At 53.4% G+C, this 18,062-nt stretch overlaps 1 protein-coding gene across 1 annotated transcript; it reads left to right on the top strand.

The window, feature by feature from the left end:
* Positions 1–563: 563 nt before the first annotated feature.
* Positions 564–17,560, top strand: LOC131590997 (serine/threonine-protein kinase pim-1-like; the record flags this gene model as incomplete). The annotated part of the gene is made up of 5 exons (XM_058861416.1): positions 564–665; positions 16,247–16,425; positions 16,694–16,826; positions 16,955–17,005; positions 17,210–17,560. Coding segments are annotated over exons 1-5 (816 nt in total), but the record flags the coding sequence as incomplete, so codon positions are not given.
* Between the last annotated feature and the right edge of the window lie 502 nt (positions 17,561–18,062).

The following is an 18,062-nucleotide window of genomic DNA, read 5'->3' as shown; positions in this document are numbered from 1 at the left end:
GTTTTTTCCACTGCCTCTCCCACAACATGTACTCTGCTGGAGAGAAGAGGCAGTTCATAATATTTTTGATGTCATGCGGGACCATGACGTGGGCAGAGAAGGAAGCTTCTAGCAAGTGTTTAAAAAAATGTGAACTCCTGCCATGTTCCTCGGCAGCTTTGCAAAGTTCCTGCAGTTCCCTGTAGTGAAGGGATTCCCATGCAGCAACCTGTGCCCCTGTCCTGTCTCTCCTCATTATTACAGGAAAGGCAAGTATTTTCTGGGACAGAGCTGAGTTCCCCGCCCGTGTGGCTTCCCTCTGCACCTCGGCCCAGTGATCTTCATACTCAGAATCTGAATAAGAAGATTCACTGCTCTCATCTCCTAGTGGAGATGGGGGGTGTTTGGTGGCAGCGCGGGGCCGGCTCAGGTGTCTAGAGCTGGCCCTTTTGTGGCCGGGTGGGGAAGCCGAGATGGCCCCGCTCCGGCCGGAGCCGTCCCGACCTCCGGGGCACTGGGACCCTGGAGCGGGCGCGCCGCTGGGGACGGGGCCCCGGCACAAAGGGACAGGAGCGGGGCCCGCGATGGGGAGGGGTTTCCTGATGGATGGGGGAGGGCCCGACGCGGTTACACCCAACGACGCAGTGGGGGTGGAGGAGCCGCAGGACGCGGCAGGAAGAGAAGGGGTGAAGGCGGGAAAGTGGCCATTTTGGGCATCGAGGGCGGGAAAACCGGGGTGGGAGTGGGACAAAATGGCGGGGCTGGCCACGCTGCCGGCGCCATCTGTGCTAACGCTAGGAACTGGGGGGGACACAACCGGGTGTGAGGGCATAGGAGAGAGGGTAGAGGAAAGACCCAGAGCGGCATGGCCACTGCCACTCTGGTGCGGGTAGAGAGACAGTGGGGGGGTGTCAGGGAGACGGCAGCAGCCCTGTGCCTGGGGGCAACGTCCACCCGCCGACTGGCTCTCAGATAGGGAAAGGGGTTCAGGGACACCTGGAGGGGCTGACGGGGTTGGGGGATTTAACTGGGGACTCAAAACTCCCTCTTCTTTTTTTCCCTCTTTTTCCAATGAGAAAATAATATTTTGAAACACAGGAAAAAACTTTGCAACAGAAAAATCCCCTTTAGCTTGAACTGTATATAACTTTCTCCCCACATTATCCCAAAAAATTCCTGATTTAGCAGAGTCTGAATTAATCTTAAAATGCTTAAAAACCCAATGAATAAATCTTTTTAAATCCCCTTTAGAAAACTTGAAATTTCACGCTTTTAAGGTAGTTACAACTTGGATATAAAAGTCCCTCTCAGGTGGGGTCAGCCTCAATACAGAGGACTCATTCCCCATCCTTTTTCACTCCCCACCCAGCAGTAAAACAGCAAAAAAAAGAAAAAAGGCCCGAAAAAAAGAACCTTTCACGGGATAGACTTACAATTTCTCTTCGGCAGATGCCGGCGGGCGAAAACAAAGCTGCTGGGTGGGTGGTCACCTGGCGACCGGTCCTCAGGGGCTTTCCCTTGCCCCAGATGGTCAGCGAGGGTCCTGGTCGCAGCCTCTTGGATCGCTTCTTGCTAGAACGCAAGCAAGCTTCCTCGAGGGGTGGCGGCTCCAACGGCAGCTCGCCTCGCAGCTGAAGGTGCGGGCGGACGCTTCTTCAGGGCTTCTTCAAAGCCCCACGTTCGGGTCGCCACTTGCCGCAGCGGCGGAAAGCCCGGAGCACCGTGACTTCTCCAGAAGCAGCCTTGAGAAAGGCTGGCCCGAAGCGCATGTGAGCAGCTTCGAGCAGTCGAGTGATTCTAGCTCAGCTCAGTAATAGTATAGTGATTTCAGCTCAGCTCAGCTCAGCTCGGCAGCAGCGGCGGGCAGGCAACACAGGAAGCAGGGACGAGACAGCTGGTCCAGCGTTCCACCGAGGCACAAGCCTTTATTCAGGCAAAGCTTCGGCGAAGGGTGCCGGTAACAGCGAATCTCCCGAACAGAGGAAAACCCGGGATATTTATGGGGAAGGAGAGGGGCAGGGGGAAGCCCGAGATACCTGTATCGGGGTGGGACAGCAGGGGGGAACACCAATGAAACACAACAGTTTAACATAACTAACTCAAAGACCCCTGGGAGCGACATTGTGTCGCTCTTACAGAGAAGTGTCTCCTCTCCAGGGGAGGGCCAGTATCTCGGGCCCAGCGGGCTCCTCCATATCCACACCTGGCACCCCCAGAGTTCAGGCCGGATTGAAAGGATAAATGGAGAAATAAAGAAACACCTTCTGAAGCTAGTAATAAAAACTAAGATGCTGTCAGTACGGCTCTTGCCACTGGCTTTAGCAAAAACAAGGGCCAGACCCAGGGAGGATACTCAATTATCTCCCTTTGAATTGATGTTTAGAATTCCTTATCCTTGTAATTCTCAGCCTTGTGGGCAGGTAGAGATAAGTGATATATATTGGAAACTGTTTGTAGCCCGGATACTATCTCTTGTGAAATCTCTTTGAGAAGAAGCTCAGCGAGCACAGACCTTGCCGTTAGACTTTGCTGTTCACAACATCCAGCCAGGAGATTGAATCCTAGTGAAGGAGTAGAAAGAAGCACCACCAGCAGCAAAGTAGCGCAGACCTGTGCAAGTGTTGCTGAGCACAGAAACAGCTGTCAAGAGAGCTGAACACGGGCAGACCCATCACACTCGAGTCAAGGTCTCTAAGGCCCCAGAAATTCAGACATCTCAGCTAGAGGAGAAGCTCAGCAGGCTGCCACTGATGCTCCACAAGAGGGGACTGGAGCAGTAGCCAGGACATCAACGTTGGGGGAAGCCCCGTGTGCCTCCCACCAACTGGCTGCTGAAATAGTTTGTGTGGGCATCACTTCTCCCAAATCTCCAGTCATTAGAGGCCAATCCTTGCTGTCATTGTTTTCTTCATGTTAGGATCTTTCTGTGCCTTCACTCACCACAGGTAGTGCAGAAGACAACGTGAAAGTAAAAATTAAGTTAGGAAATTAAATGTCACCATTAAAATGTTTGCCTTAATAATCTTACCTTTATATTGTCAGCCAGTTGAAATTGAAGCCAAAAGTAGAAAAGCAATTTTTAACCTTAAGAGAAGAAGTAGGAAAAACCTTTAACCTTATAAATTGTGAAGTCTGTGGAAGGCCAGGAAGATCTGAAAACCGGCTGTGGGTGGCCAGCCCAGTCAAAGCTAAACAGTCAGTTAGGTCCATAATAAACAAGATTTTGAGATGAAGAAGGAAATCCATGGTGGCTTCATTCTTCTGAAAAAAGCATTTCTTGTCTAAATAGAACAAGAAGCATATACGTGGGAAAAAATGTTTGTGACTAGACTTTAGGTTTAGATTGTTAGACCCCCAAGTGCCCTCCTTATAATTGTTTCAGATATCACAGCAAATAGAATCAAACACATGTTAAGCTCACTAATAGTAGCTAAGCAAGGTGTTCCTTCCATAATTACCAAAAAGATTTTGAAGGCTGTGAAGCAGTGGGGAAAGAGAAGGCATTTTGGACACCTTATTTTTAAGCTGCCCTCAAAACAATTCCACAAAGAGGACACACATTTTCCCTGACTATCAGTGGAAGTAGTAACACCGAAACGAAACTTGAACTCTTTGTAATAGGCTCTGGTCCAGATCTAACAAAACAGATCTAAAATGTAACTGCAGGTAGAAAGCTCATGAGACAGCTAAGAAATGCAAATACTATCAGCAGAAGAAGGGAGAGTGTGTGGCTAATTAAATGATAGATAAAGGGTGGTGAAACAAATTAAAAAGCAATAAGTAAGTTAATTCATGTGCCAGTCCAAACATGGAAAGAATGAGAATAAGATGTGTTTTCGTGGTTACCTAGTAAACTATGGGTTTAACAAATGCTTTTTCTTGTGCTGTAGCAAGTCTAATCTTTTTAGCACACATGATCCCTTGCTTAGTACAACTTACTCAACATGTGATGGAAAGGATGCCGGTAGTAGCCATCCCTGCTAATGCAGGAATAGCTACAAAAGGGCAGAAATTGATGTCACTGCAAATAATTCCAAAACAAAAAAAAATAACCAGGAACAAGAAATTAAGTCAATGAGTCAATGATAACTAATGTTTGTAAAGACAATTATTAAAAAAATTAAAAAAGATTGATAGGAATGAGAGATTTGTCTTTACAAACCAGCCGTGGGTCTGCTGGTAGATAAAACTAGCACTGAGATATAAAAGAAACAATGGGAAAGATTCCAGTAATGGATGAATGGAAAAAAGATATTTGCCTATACATACAAACTGTAGGTTTGCTGATAAATGAAACTGGATACTGAAATACAAAAGAAACAATGGGGAAACAGCATAAGTTTCTGAGAATTAAAAATTAAGAGGGAGGCTTATACATTAGAGTTGAATGTTAGGTATCAGGCACTCTGGGAAGTCTGTACCTCTCAAGTACTTCAGCCAGTGGGGAAAGAGAGAGGGACGTGTGGCCGGGAAATTAGGATAAAAAGGAGGCTGCGTCCTCCAAAAATTTGAGAGACCCCAGGGGAATGCCCCATGGCCTCTCCCTTTATTCAAATAAAGTGAAAGGACTGTTCTGTCTCTTTTTCGACATCAACCTCTGGTGTTTGTGGATTAATTTTCCTGACACCTTCATGTCCCCGGTGAGCAGGGGATGGCTCTGGGCAGGGTCCCTGGCCAGGAGCGGGCCCCAGAACGCCTCTGCCTTTCAAGGGCAATCTCGTCTCTGCTCTTTCTCCTGCCCACCTTGCTTTGCCTCTGCCCGCTGCTCCTGGGGCTGCTCTTGGCCAGGCAGCCTCAGTGGGAGCCAGCACTGGCTGCAGCCCCAGCGGGCTCCCCAGGACAAGGCCCAGCAATTAAGAGGCCAGTGAAAGCCCTGGGCAGCAGCAGAACTCTCAGCAGAGTGATTTGGGCAACCAAGGACTAGCCACAAGTCCACAGCAGCCTCACTGGGAATGTTTCCTGACTGTGAGCAGCCTTTCAAGAAGCTGTTTGAGGCCAAGATCAGCAAAACACTCACCCTTTTCTCTTCCAGCAATACCAGATTCCAGCATAGCACATCAGCAGGAAAAGTGCTCCACCAGCCACAATGGCCATTAACTTAATCAAACACTGTGTTCCCCTGCAGAAAACTCTTCTCATGCTTCTCCAGATATTGTTAGCTTGTCTGGTGGTGCTGGCTGCATCTGTGGGAGCAATGGGCAGTGTGAGCCCGTGCTGTGCTCCACTGCTGAGCTGGCAGCACACTGGATACGGCCAGGATGGTCTCTGTTTCCCCAGAGCTGGGGCCTGCAGGCACCTTGCCACCCCTTGGCACAGGCTGTGCCACCCAACAGAGCCCAGAAGGCTGAGAGCAGAGCCCAGGGTCAGCGCAGCTGCTTGGGCAGTGGCTCCTTCCAGGGACCTGGGCCAAACCCATCCCTGAGCAGCCACTGCCACCCCCGACCCGACCTGCCCTGTGACAGCTCCCCCAGCCCAAGGAGAAAAAAAAAACTGTCAAAAAGTTCCTTGGTTTATTCCCACTACCTGGAGTGTCTTGTATATAGTAATGGTCTTGAGAATCTGATTATTTTCAAATTTTTTTTTGTTTTGTTTTCTTTGTTTTTCTTTCAGACAGATGAGACAGTGTTACCGGTTTTAGATTTGGTAGGTCTGTTTTTTCTCTCGGTATTTTTGTTTTCTTATAAATCCACATGTAAACTTATTTGAAGTTAGGTATTTTTGTTTCCCAAGCAGTTATTTTGACAATCTGTTGTTCACTTCTTAGTTAATCTTCCATTTATAAACAATTTTGACTCTGTTTTCGTAGGAATAAAAAGATCTCAGATAGCTGTATTTTTAATTTTGTTGACATTCTCTCTCCCTGCTCCCAGCTTTTACTATGATACTTTTGGAAACATCCCTGAGGAGAGGTAGAGTTATTTGGGAATTGCTTGGCTTAACCTGGGAAATGGATTATTATTTTTGCTGCTCTAAACCTACATTGCTTCAAGCTTCTCAGCCACAGTCCTGATATGTTGCTCACTTCATGGATGCCTGTGTGAATTGAAATAATGTTTGTGAGGCAGCTGAAGAGTTCAGACTTCAGGGATTAAATTCCTGGGAGGAAGAGGAGGAAGAAAGCAGAATCCTGTTTCAAAGGTTGTTTTTTCATTTCTCGTATGCCAGAAGTATGGTAGGCTACACCTGTCTTCAAATGTCATTGAATTAGAAAAAAACTCTCTCCAGGGCAAATTATGCAACACTTTGCCTCACAATCCATCAGCCTTAATTACAGTGAGAGGTAGATGTTAATTACAATCGGATTAGAGCAAATCAACATTGTGTGAATGGCAAGGAGAATTTGCTTGTCAACAGATGAATATGTCCCACTGAAGAATGAACAAAATCTGCCTTTACTTGGAAGAAAGTAGACATGGAGCAATGCAGTATTTGGGTTTTATCCAGTGATAAATGGGGCAAGAAGCTGTAACAACTCACCTGTTTTACAGAACACAAGTACTGATAGAGCCAAGAGTGCACCCACCTTGAAGAGATTTGCAGGACATTCCTTTATTTCTTAACAAGGAATGGGCAGCAAAATGCTGGCATTTATGTGAACTGGAAGCCATGTTCCTCTCCTGTTTCTCCATGAGCACGCTGTTCTTTGAAGACTTCACTGTGCAGCCCATCAATCCTCTCTTGGCCAACAGCTAAATGGCATCACTACCAAAACACAGGTGCCAGCATCATCACCCCAGCATTATTCCAGCACTGCTCTGCTGGTGCACAGCAGCACAGAATGGCTTGGCTTGGAAGGGACATTTAAAGGCCATCGAGTCCAATGCCCTGCAGAGAGCAGGGACACCTTTGGATCAGGTTGCTCAGAGCATGAGCTTGAATGTCAGCAGGGATGGATGCCCACCTCTCTGGGCAACCTGTGCCAGGGTTTCAAAACCCACAGTGTAAAAAATGTCTTTCTTATGTCTAGTCTGAATCTCCCATCTTTTAGATTGCAAACATTCCCCCTCAGTCTTGTCACAACAGGCCCTACTAAAAATTCTATCTTGTCTTTTTTACAAGCCCCCTTAAAGTACTGAAAGGTAGCAATCAGGTCTGTGTGGAGCCTTCTCCCTTCCCGGCTGAACACCCCCAGCTATCCCAGCCTGTCTCCAAAGCAGAGGGGCTCCAGCCCTCAGAGCATTCTGTCCCTTCTCTGGACTAGCTCCAACAGGACCATGTCCTTCCTGGGTTGGGCACCCAGAGGTGGATGCAATACTCCAAGTGGGCTCACACCAGAGCAGAGGGGTGGTGGAATCACCTCCTTCAAGCTGCTGGGCACCCTCCTTTGGAGGCACATGGCTGGCTCATGTCCAGCCTCTCACCCTGCAGCAGCCACAAGTCCTTCTCAGCAGGGCTGCTCTCCATCCCTTCATCCCCCAGCCTGTGGGATCAGCTGGGCTGGGACCGTGTCACAGCCCTTGGACAGAGCTGCAGGGCAGGATGAACTCCCTAGTGAACAAGGCAGATCCCACTCCCCACACAATTCCACGCTGGCCATGAGGTCACAGCAGGCTCTGAGGTCACAGAGGTCCCAGAGCCCCGTGGTTGCACAGCACCACAAGGACAGATCTGTCAGTCCTTGACCACGACTGTTGCAGCAGCGGTGGCGGCAGCAGCGGTGCTGACATTGGGACAGCGGTGTCAGGACAGTGGTGACAGCAAGAGCTGTGGGACTGGCAGAGAGAAAGGCACCATGGTCCTTGCTCTTCTCCTCCTCCTCCTGCTCCTCCTGGCAGTGACCCTGCCTGACAGGGCTGCCCAGGCTGCTCCGTGGTGAGCATGGTGAGCAGGTTAGCCGGTGGCCTGGCTCCCCTTCCTTGGGACAGTGCTCCCTTCTCCCTGGGAAGTGCTGGGGATGGTTTTCCCCAGGGCTTTAGGGAAGGTTTCCTCTGTGGGAGGGAGAGAGGCCCCAGGGACCCTGGGCTGGTCCTGCCACCCCTCCAGGGATGTTGCACAGGGTCTGCAAAGAGGATGGAGAATGACCAGAGCCAGCCCAGAGCTCTGCAGGCCCCTCTGCAGCTTTGGCCATGTCCACTGACATCTGGCTCCCATGGCCTTCCCCCAACCCCCTTGCAGTGCCCAGTCCCCTAAGGCAGAAGGGGATTCCAGCCCACCATGGAATGGTTCTGATCTGTGCTCCTTTCCTGATGAAGGTGGTAGGAAGGCTTCTCCAGCAGCTTGGCTTCATGAAGACTTTCAGCCTCTGGAGCCCCATGCAGGTGTGTTCTCACTGTCCCAACAAGGAATAATCATTGACAACCTGTCAGGAACAAGGTGACAGAAGCTGCTGGGGCTGTTGACTTACAGGTGTGTCTGCAGTGAGGACTTTCCCAGCTCCTTTGCTGGTTGCTGCACACAAGCCCAGCTCCCATCACAGGGGTGAGTGGTGTGTCCCTGCTGATCCCACAGGCTGAGCCCTGGTTTTGTGGGATCCATTCATCTGAAATGGAAATACTTTGTGTTAAAGTCCTTCTAGAGGGAGGAACAAACCTACAGGAGACAAGAGGATGAGTGGTCTGGAGAGATGCTGTGGTGGGTCCATGTCTCTCAGCGTTCTCCTGAGACTCAGCAGCTGGGGGCTTTCTCTGCACATCTGGACACGCCATGCCCGGCACAGAGGGAAGGGATCCATGGCAGCCTCTCTGCCCCACTGCTGCTTTCAGGCCTTGCAGGGCTGTTTCCCAGCCTGGCCTGGCTGCAGCTTCTCCCCAGCCTCTGCAGGAAGGCATTTGGCATCAGCTGACAGGGATCCCAAACTGCAGCACGGGACATTCCCACCCTGAGATCCCCTGCAATTTCCCAGTCTTGGCGTAGATCTGGAATGGCAGCTCTTTGGAGGAGGGAAGGCCCTGTCCTGGCTCCAAATCTTGGATGACTTCCTGAACCTCATCCATGACTTTGACAAGTATTGCCTCCTGAAGATGCCACCTTCCTGTTGGGGAACAGCCCCACCTGATCCATGTGTCCCTCTTCCTTTCTCCAGAGACGGAAGGAGAGGCTGTGCTGAAGGTGGCATTTCCCAGAGGAAACAGTGGCTCGTGGGCAGCCTCTGCTGCAGGAAGGGAGGCCATGCCTGGCACAGTCCTAGGAAGTAAGTTTGCAGAGGGAAATCAAGGCAGAGCCATGGTTTGTTAGGACTTGCTTGATCCTAATGAGCCCCATGGTGCATTTGGAGCAGAGCCCTTGAACCTCAGTGCCTGAGAGGAGATTGCACAAACCTTTCCAGGAGTCCAAGTCAGAAAAAACCCAAAGTATCTCATTTCATTAATGGGTCCCACTGAGGTCCATCCCCAACACAGGCTCCCCATGGACTCCTTGGAGGAGAAAATTAGAGGCCAAGATTGCACAAAAACCTCTCAGACTCAGTGTGGAAAGGAAAATCCAAAGTAGGTGAAAAAAACCTGAGTATCTCAAAGTATTGATGAGCCCCACTGAGTGTCAATGCAAAGCTCCCAAGGGACTCATTAAAGCAGATAATTGGGGCCATGATTGCACAAACTTCTCAGAGATTCAGTGTGTGAAGCAGAAAGGAAAGTGCCTTAAGAAGCTGAAGTACCTTGAAGCATTAATGAGCCCCACTGAGTGTTGTTACTGACAAAGCCTCTCAATGGACTAAATACAGGCAGATAATTGGAGATCATGATTGCACAAACCTCTCAGAGACTCCAAGGCAAAAGCAAAAGCCAAAGTGCTTTGAAAAAGCTGCAGTCCCTGGGAGCATGAAGGAGCCCCCCAGGGTCATTCCTGAGCAAGGCTCCCCAGGGACTCCTTCCAGCAGATCCCTGAGGCCACTGGCATGTGGGCTAGGGGGGATGCTGAGGGCAGGCCAAGGGGGTGACAGTGGCCAGCCTTGCTGGGGCTGTGCCAGGAGGCCCCAGGGCCTCAGGACAAGGTGTCTCCTCACAGCCCTTGGTGGCACAGAGGCTGCTGTGGCCCAGGGCACCAAGACTTGGCTTCTCTTTGTCCCCACCTGTCATCAGTGCCTCCTGTTCTCTGCTCTGCCTGGAGCCTGGGGACACTTTCTCAGTCACATCCCTCAGTGTGACCCATTAAAGGTAAAAGAAACTTTGGAGTTGGATTCTAACTCGGAGTTCTTGAGAGGTTTCTTCCCCTCCCTCTCAGGGACTGATGTTCAGCACAAAGCCCCAAGAGGGTCATTAAAGTCCTGCTGCTGTGTCTGTGCTGCTGAGCTGGGCCAGGCTCCCAGCACAGAGGATGATCATGAAAACTAGGAAAAGCTTCAAAAGCACATTTCTCTTGCTCAGCAGCTCTTCTCCCAGCCCAGCAGGGCTGGGGCACTGCCTGCAGCCACCCCGGGCACAGCCCAGAGGCACAGAGAGCTTCAATCAGTCAGGGCTGGGAAGGTGCTGAGAAGTGCCTGGGGCACAATCCCTCCCAGCCCTTGACACAGGAAGCCTCTGGCTGCAGAACAATGCAGCTGCAGCTCCTGGAGCCATCTCCTAAAGCTGGAACATGCCAGTGCCTACAGACCCTGTGAGTACAACTCTGAGTATTTCTGGTGTAGGGGAGGTGAATGCTCATGAAGCTCTGACATGCTGAGGGCTTCTGATCAGTCATAGAATATTTCCAAGACAAGGATTTTGATAAAAATTAGGACATTTCTTAAGACTTTGTATTCAGTTTCCTACCATTGGAGAAAGGCAGGGAGGAGGGGGACAAATAATAAAGGTATTATGAATTTTGACAAGTGCCTGAGACATCCAAACTGTTACTTTTAGTGATCAATAGGCTCATGGGAGATTCCTAATGTGCATTCAGCCACTCTGCCCATGGACAGCACCAGCATCACCTTTGCTGGACCCATCAGCCTTAGTTTGAGCTGTCCTTTCTCCAAGCTGCAAACAGAACCTGCCCCCAGCCAGAGCCCTGCAAACAGGCAGGGTTCTGTCAGGGCAAGGAGAGTGCACAAAGATTTGGGATCTGTGGGTGCTGGCAGGGAGAGATCAGACACAGGGAAACACCTGCAGGAGGAAAATCTCCAGGAAGCAGAGACAAGCTCAGGGAAGGAGAGTAAACAAAAGCCCAGCAATCCTGTAGCAGAGAGAGTTTAGAGATGTCCATAGGAGCCCCTGCAGTGCAGCCCATCCCTCTGAACAAGCCCCCTCTTTCCTGTCCCCCCAGCACAGCTTCTGCCCTCAGGGCCGGGCTCCCAGGTGTGAAGCCCCTCCTGTGCAGGCAGAGCTGCAGCCCCTCCATGTCCTTTCCTAAATTGGGGGCCCAGAGCTGGACACAGCACTCGAGATAAAGCTCAACCAGTGCCAAGCATAGCGGGGGAATCCCTGGCCTGGTCCTGCTGGCCACACTGTTCCTGATCCAGGCCAGGTGCCATTGGCCTCCTTGGCCACCTGGGCTCACTGATGGCTCATGCCCAGCCTGCTGTCCATCAGTGCCCCAGGTCCCTTTCTGCCTGCCTGCTGTCCAGCCACTCTGTCCCCAGCCTGGAGCACTGCAGGGGTTGTTGTGGCCAAAGTGCAGGACCCAGCACTTGAACTTGTTAAACCTCACCTTGTTGGGTTTGGCCCCTGGATCCAGCCTGTCCAGGTCCTTGTGCAGAGCCCTCCTACCCTGCAGCACATCAACACTCCCAGCCAACTTGGTGTCACCACGGTTCCATGGGGCCCTAGAGTGTCACAATGGTCTCCATGATTCCATGAGGCCTCCCATCCATCCATCTTTGGATTATACTGGGAGTGACTGGACTCCTATTGGGAGTATCTGAGAGTGACTGGCAACATACCTTGCACATCATCCCATACTGGGGGTAACTGGGAGCAACTGGGAGCACGCTAGGGGCAAATGGCATCATACTGGGACTGACTGGGCTGATCTAGCCAGAGGAAACTGGGACCATCCTGGGAGTGCTGGCATGTGACAAGGATCATCCTGGAGCTCACTGGGCTCATATTGGTGTTGAAAGGGAGCAACTGGGATCTCTGAACACCACAGGTTCCTTTCCCACTCACTGAAGAAGGAGCTTTGCTGTATCCATGTGTGAGGTGACCTTCACCTGAACCAGACGCTGTTAGGAGAAAAAGCTGCCTGTGCTGGAAACTCCCACACAACAAGTCAATGCCAAGAGAGCATTTTCCTCTCACAACTTCCCTCCTGGAGCCACAGTCCTTTTGGATCACACAGCAGGCAAGAGAACAGCACAAAATATTAGGCTGTGTCCAGTTTTTGGCTGGACCAGCAAATGGAGGGAGTGCCAGGGTCCGCTGCCACAGACTCTCCTCTTGAGGAACAGAACCCCCCCAGGCTCCATTCCAAATGCTGTGCACACCCTGCTGGCTAGAAACAACCCCTTTATTAAAAAGCTGTTGGCAGGAACTCTCCCAAAGAAATGGCATCTTAATGGCAATTTTCTTTCAAAATCACATCCATTCCAAAGGAAGAACAGAAAGCCCACAGCAATCCCAAAGGCACATATGGTGCACCTGGGGAAATCCTCGACTTAGGGGGCCGCGTGGGTGAAAAAATACCCATAAGAAGCCCCAGTGTCCAGAGTGCAAACTGCAGTAACCACTTGCTGGATCATTTTGGCTGTGCTGCACATGTCTGCAGACTGTCTGTCCCCCTGCCAGGACAGAAGGACACCCGTCAGGGGCTGGACTGGACTGGCTGCTGAGAATGCCTCAGGCAGGAGGATCCTCAGGCAATGAGCAGGCACCCAGAACCACTCTGACACTGAGGCCTCTGTGCCCCACAGCAACGGGAACACCACAAGGACACGGCAACGTTCCTGTGACATCACAGCAGCAGCTCACCCAAAAACCACCTGGAAGGTTCTCCTGGGTCACCAAGGAGCACAAAGGATCCTCAGAGGGCACAACCTATTGCCCTCCAAAGGATCCAAGAGGAACTCAGAAAACGCAGCAAATGAGGACACCCCACAACCCAGCCTGAACACTCAGAAGGAACAAAGATGTGACCAAAGAAAAGGAAACACAATTTTGTTCACTGATGCTTCTGATTAAAACCAGCAAGGCTTGTTCCCTCTGGGATCTTTGTTCTAGTTCTAAAAACAAACAAGGTTCTCTGCTGTAAATGTACAGAAAGAAGGAACTTGAGGGAAAGAAGGCTGAGCGTGCCAAAGCCTTGTGTGACTTCTTGGACATCCTGTGGCTGAGGGTGTCCAAGGCAATGGACTCACAAGCGGGGTCCCTGCCCTCCCGACTGACAGCTGCCATCTCTCCTTCAGCCCCGTGTGTGTCCCAACCAACCTCCTGTCAAGGGCCTCCATCCACACATTCCATCACCAGTCAGAGATGCTCATCAACGAGGTCACCCAGCATCCCTGAGGCCACAGCAGGGAGTGCTCCTGGCATCTGGTAGAGCACTGTGGCTTTCCTGGGATCCTTCTGGTGTCTGTGGCTGAGAGGAGTGGGGTGGATGGAACCAGGATGGGTCACAGATCAGCAGCCCCACTGCAAGCAGTGCTTTCTCCTGCTGTGTGGGGACCGTGTGGTGACTGATATTGGGACTGCTCTGGCTTTGGCTCCTGCAGAGCACACAGTGGGTCAGACACTGGGCTGAGGGAAGGGGTGCCATGGAAACCCGGCACAGGCATTTCTCTTTGGAGAGGGGGTTCTGCAGGGAGAAAGGAGAAGAAGAGTCTTTCCTGTCTCCTGAGATTCCCTCTCTTCCTTCAGCAGCCATATCACAATCCATCAGTACAAGAGTTGATAGGATCACTTCCATGCCATAGAACACAAGGCACTCAAAACTGAACCCTGCCAGAGCCCAGCCCTGCCTGCCCATTTGGAGGGTGTCGGGGAATGGAATCCAGCTGGAGTTGACCCTCAATGATACTTTGCCACTTGTGGGTTTCTCACAGCCTTAGAAGGGGTTTGAGATCTCTGTCCCCAACACCTGCTCACCCTTCAAGTGCACACACGTGCCTGGGGGCAATTCAGGTTTCCTGGAGTGGTGGCTGCTTCCCTTTGAAAAAGGAGCTGTTGCCTTTTCTGGTGTGCTTAACTCCCTTCTAACTATTAGAAAGTGGGTGAGTAAAGGAATTGTCCCTGGAGGAAAGGGACCAGAACATTGGGAAAAAAATGAAAGAAGTCAGAATTATAAATGAAATCTCTTTCATTTATTTGTATATTACTAATCTGTTACTACAGACAAGAGCGGATTACTGAGCAGGGTGCTGGGATTTGGGGCTTTATTTCTTGGTCTTGTATTTCTTAATATTTAATAGTATACCTATTCATTTTTAGACTTTTAAATCTTCAACATTAATAAGAATGGCAGGATGTCACTCACTGGGAAAATTCCCTTGCTCTTCCTACCAGGATTAAACTGTACAGTTGACTCCAAGTTGCCAGTGGATTCTCAAGATGGAAAATCCTGTTAATGCTGGGTTTGGTGTGATGTAAAGATGGGGAAGGGTCTCATCCCCTCCCAGAGGTGCCCCAAGCCCGCTCTGCTGCCACGTCTGCACTCACAGCCCCTCACGGCTGCCCTGCCCTGGGGACATGGTGGGACCCCCTCCTGCCAGGGCTGAGGCTCCTCATGGCCCCTCACTGCCCCTCACAGCTCCATGGAACTTCTCATGGCCCTGTAGAACCTCTCATGGCCCCTCACAGCCCCTCATGGCCCCTCACAGCCCCTCACAGCCCCAGGCGCGGGGCTCCTCCCAAAGGAGAAGGGGTCGGGCCCTGCTTGTTCTCCTTTTATTTCCGTCCCTTCACAGCGCCGAGTAAAGAAAGGCTGAATGGAGCCTTTCCCCAGCGTTTCCCTCGGGGTTCATTGCGGGCTGAAGCTCTGTGCTGGCGCTGGCCCGAGCACCACCATCCCTGCAGCCCCCAAGGCCTTTGCTGTCCCCCCGTGTCCATTCCCTGTCCCCGAGTCCCGCCCGGCTCTGGCAGCAGCAGCAGCCGCAGCGCAGCGGGCGCCGGCCCGGCCCGGCCGGGGCTCCCGGCCAGGAGCAGCAGCAGCGCCGGCCCTTCCCACCTGCTCCTGCCTCGGCTTCCCAGGGCTTTTTCCAGGGCAATTCTGGACTACAGCAACAATCCCCCACAAACAGCCCTCAGGCTTCCTCAGGGCCCGCCTCTGCTGCCCTGAGCCAGCCCTCAGAGGAAGAAAGGATCGGGTTCCAGCGCTGTTTTCAGCTCTGTTTTACTCACCCTGAGGTGACAGCAGGAGGCTCTTGGTGCCTTGGCCTTGGACATTGTAGATCTCGGCTGCTCTTGCCCCTCTTCTGCTTGGCACCTGAATTTTAGCAGTACAACTGCAATTGCCTCTTTCAATCAGTGCTGCCCAGAGTCCTCTTGTGATGGGGAACTCAGGATTTTTGTTTCAGGCATCATGATCAGTAGAGATCAGAATGCTCCCAAGTCCCTGAGCACTAAGTGGAGGGGAATGAAAGCCACACAGCGGACATTTGCAGTGCTCAAACACAGCCCTGTTGCTGCTGCTGCTGAAATAGAATCAACTGACAGAGGCCATCACACAAATTGCCTCTGCAGTGGCAAATAAAATGAAAAAATACACCAGGAGAAAGAAAAAACAGAACTTGTCGCTTCATTGCTTCTTCCGAGCAACAGCAGAAAGTGGAGATGCCCAGAGGTATTTCCAGCTGCTGCTGATCCCAGCTGGAGCCCAGCCTGCTGCCCAGTCCCAGTGGGAACCTGAGCCCAGCCCGGGCAGCTCCCGCAGTGTCGGGAGCTCAGCGCACGCGGGGCAGGCCCAGAGCCCCGGGCACGGCCGCCCATTGCGGGGCAGAGGCACAGACGGAATGTCCTGGGGCCCAAACCTCCTGCTCCTCACACAGGAAATGTGCTCAGACAGTGTTTGACGCTCAGCAGGGACAAGGCACAGCAGCAGCCAAGGGCATTGCTGTGCCCCTGTGCAGGAATCAAGACTCTGGCTCTTGGCTCAACACGGCAAAGTTCCCGTGTTTGGCCAGGCTCGGGGGCTGCCCGGGGAGCGCGGGGCTCGGGGCAGGGCCGAGCGGGCAACGGACAAACGGCCCCGGGGACAAACGGCCCCGGTGCTTCAGTTGCAGCAGCAGCGGCAGCACCAGCAGCAGCAGCAGCAGCAGCAGCAGCGGCAGCAGCAGCAGCGCAAAGAGAAAGCAGCAAACGAAACTACTTTATCTCTCCTCTGTATCTTCTCCTCTCCCCATCCCTCTGTTCTACCCTCTCCCCCGCGGTCCCTCACCCACTCCCGATCTCTCTGTCTTTGTGTTCTCCTTCTCTACCAGTTCCCCTCTCCCCTTGCCCGCCCGGGACATGCCCCCGGCCCGCTCCTGGCCACGGCCCCGGCGCCGGCCCCGGCCCCGACCGCGGCCCCGGGCGTCCTGTCCCGCTCTCGCCACCGCCTGGCTCCGGCCGAGCTGGCGCTGGCGCTTCTGGGCGGGCCTCAGTGCCTGGGGCTGGGGCGGTATCACCGCCCTTTGGCTCCGCCTGCTCCGAGCCCTGCCCCGGCCCTGGCCCTTGCCCCGGCTCCTCCCGGGGCCCGCGGAGGACACAGGCGGTGCAGCCGTTGCCGCCGCCTCCGCTGCGGCTTCCCCGGCCCGAGCTCCGCCGCTCGGCAGCGCGGCCGCTGGCCCCGAGCCGCCGCTGTCGCGTTGCAAGGAGCGGACGCCTGCGGATGCTCGGCCCGGGGAGGTCGGGGAGCGCTCGGGGGCCGTTCCTGGCCCCGGGCCGAGCGCTGACCGCCGCGTCTCTTCCCCAGGGAAGGCGCAGGAGGCCCTGCAGCAGCGCTACAGGATCGGCTCGCTGCTGGGGCGCGGCGGATTCGGCAGGGTTTTCTCGGCCACTCGGCTCTCGGATGGCGCCCCGGTGAGCAGAGGAGCCAGCGGCGGGCGGAGGAGGAGGAGGGGGCGGAGAAGGCGAAGGGGGCGGAGGAGTGGGATGGGGCTGGACACGGTAGGCGGCGAGCTGAATCCGCTGCTCCCTTTGGCTTGCAGGTGGCCATCAAAAAGGTGCCACGGAACCGCATCCGGGACTGGGGCGAGCTGGTGAGTGAGCGGGGCCAGCGGCAGAAGCCGGGGCGTGCCGGGCGGGGATGAGCCGGGGCCCGGCAGGGTGGGAGTCGCCGGGAGCCCTGCGGGGAGAGCGGGCGTGGGGCCAGCGGGGCGTGCAGAGCATCCCGGGCTGGCTGAGGGCTCCCCGAGCCTTGGCACGGGCTCAGCCCCACTGACGGCACCGTGCTCCTCCCGCAGCCCGACGGCACCAGCGCACCATTGGAGATAGTGCTGCTGGACAAGGTGTCCACAGGCTTCTCCGGTGTGGTGCAACTGCTGGAATGGTTTGAGCTCCCCAAGCACATCGTAATGGTGCTGGAGCGCCCAGAGCGATGTGAGGACCTGCGGCGCTACATTCGGGCACGGATATTCTTGTCCGAGGAAGAGGCGCGGGAGCTTTTCCGGCAGGTTCTGGAGGCCGTGCAGCACTGCACCAGCTGCGGGGTCCTTCACAGAGACATTAAACCAGAGAACATCCTGGTAGACCTGGACACCGGCGTGGCAAAATTGATTGACTTTGGCTGTGGCACCTACCTGCAGGACACAGCCTACACACAATTTGCAGGTGAGCCCACCCAGGGGTAGGCTCCCAGTCCCGGCATCTCCTGGCCCAACATCTCATGGCCCACCCAGGGTGTGGCAGCAGGGATTCTCCCAGGACTGGGGCTGGGGCTGGGGCAGCCAGCCTGACAAAATCCCCTGTGGGTGGGGGTAGCAGAGAGGGGGAGCCAGGACCTGTGCACCAGCTGGTTTGGTGTGCAGGTGAGAATGGGCTTGGCCTGCTGTTCTTCCCTGCTTTGCCTAGGTTCATAATATTTTTTGGGCAATGCCAGCAGGGAGGATGTGGGTATGGTTTTTCCCCAGCACTGTGAGTGGGTTTTTCCTTTGTGTGTCATGGTCAGGCCTTGCCAGGGTTTCTGCTGCCCTCTTCCAGCACCAGTGCCTTCTTTTCAAACCCTGGGTTTGTACACAAGTCCCAGGTGCTGGCGAGAGGGCAGCAGGTCACCCCATGTGCCACTGGGGTAGCCCCACATGCCCAGGGATGCTGGGG

Source organism: Poecile atricapillus, chromosome 36, assembly GCF_030490865.1.
Source record: "Poecile atricapillus isolate bPoeAtr1 chromosome 36, bPoeAtr1.hap1, whole genome shotgun sequence".
Classification (NCBI taxonomy): Eukaryota; Metazoa; Chordata; class Aves; order Passeriformes; family Paridae; genus Poecile; species Poecile atricapillus.
Note: the sequence above shows the minus strand (reverse complement) of the source record. Positions and strands in the feature narration are given on the sequence as shown.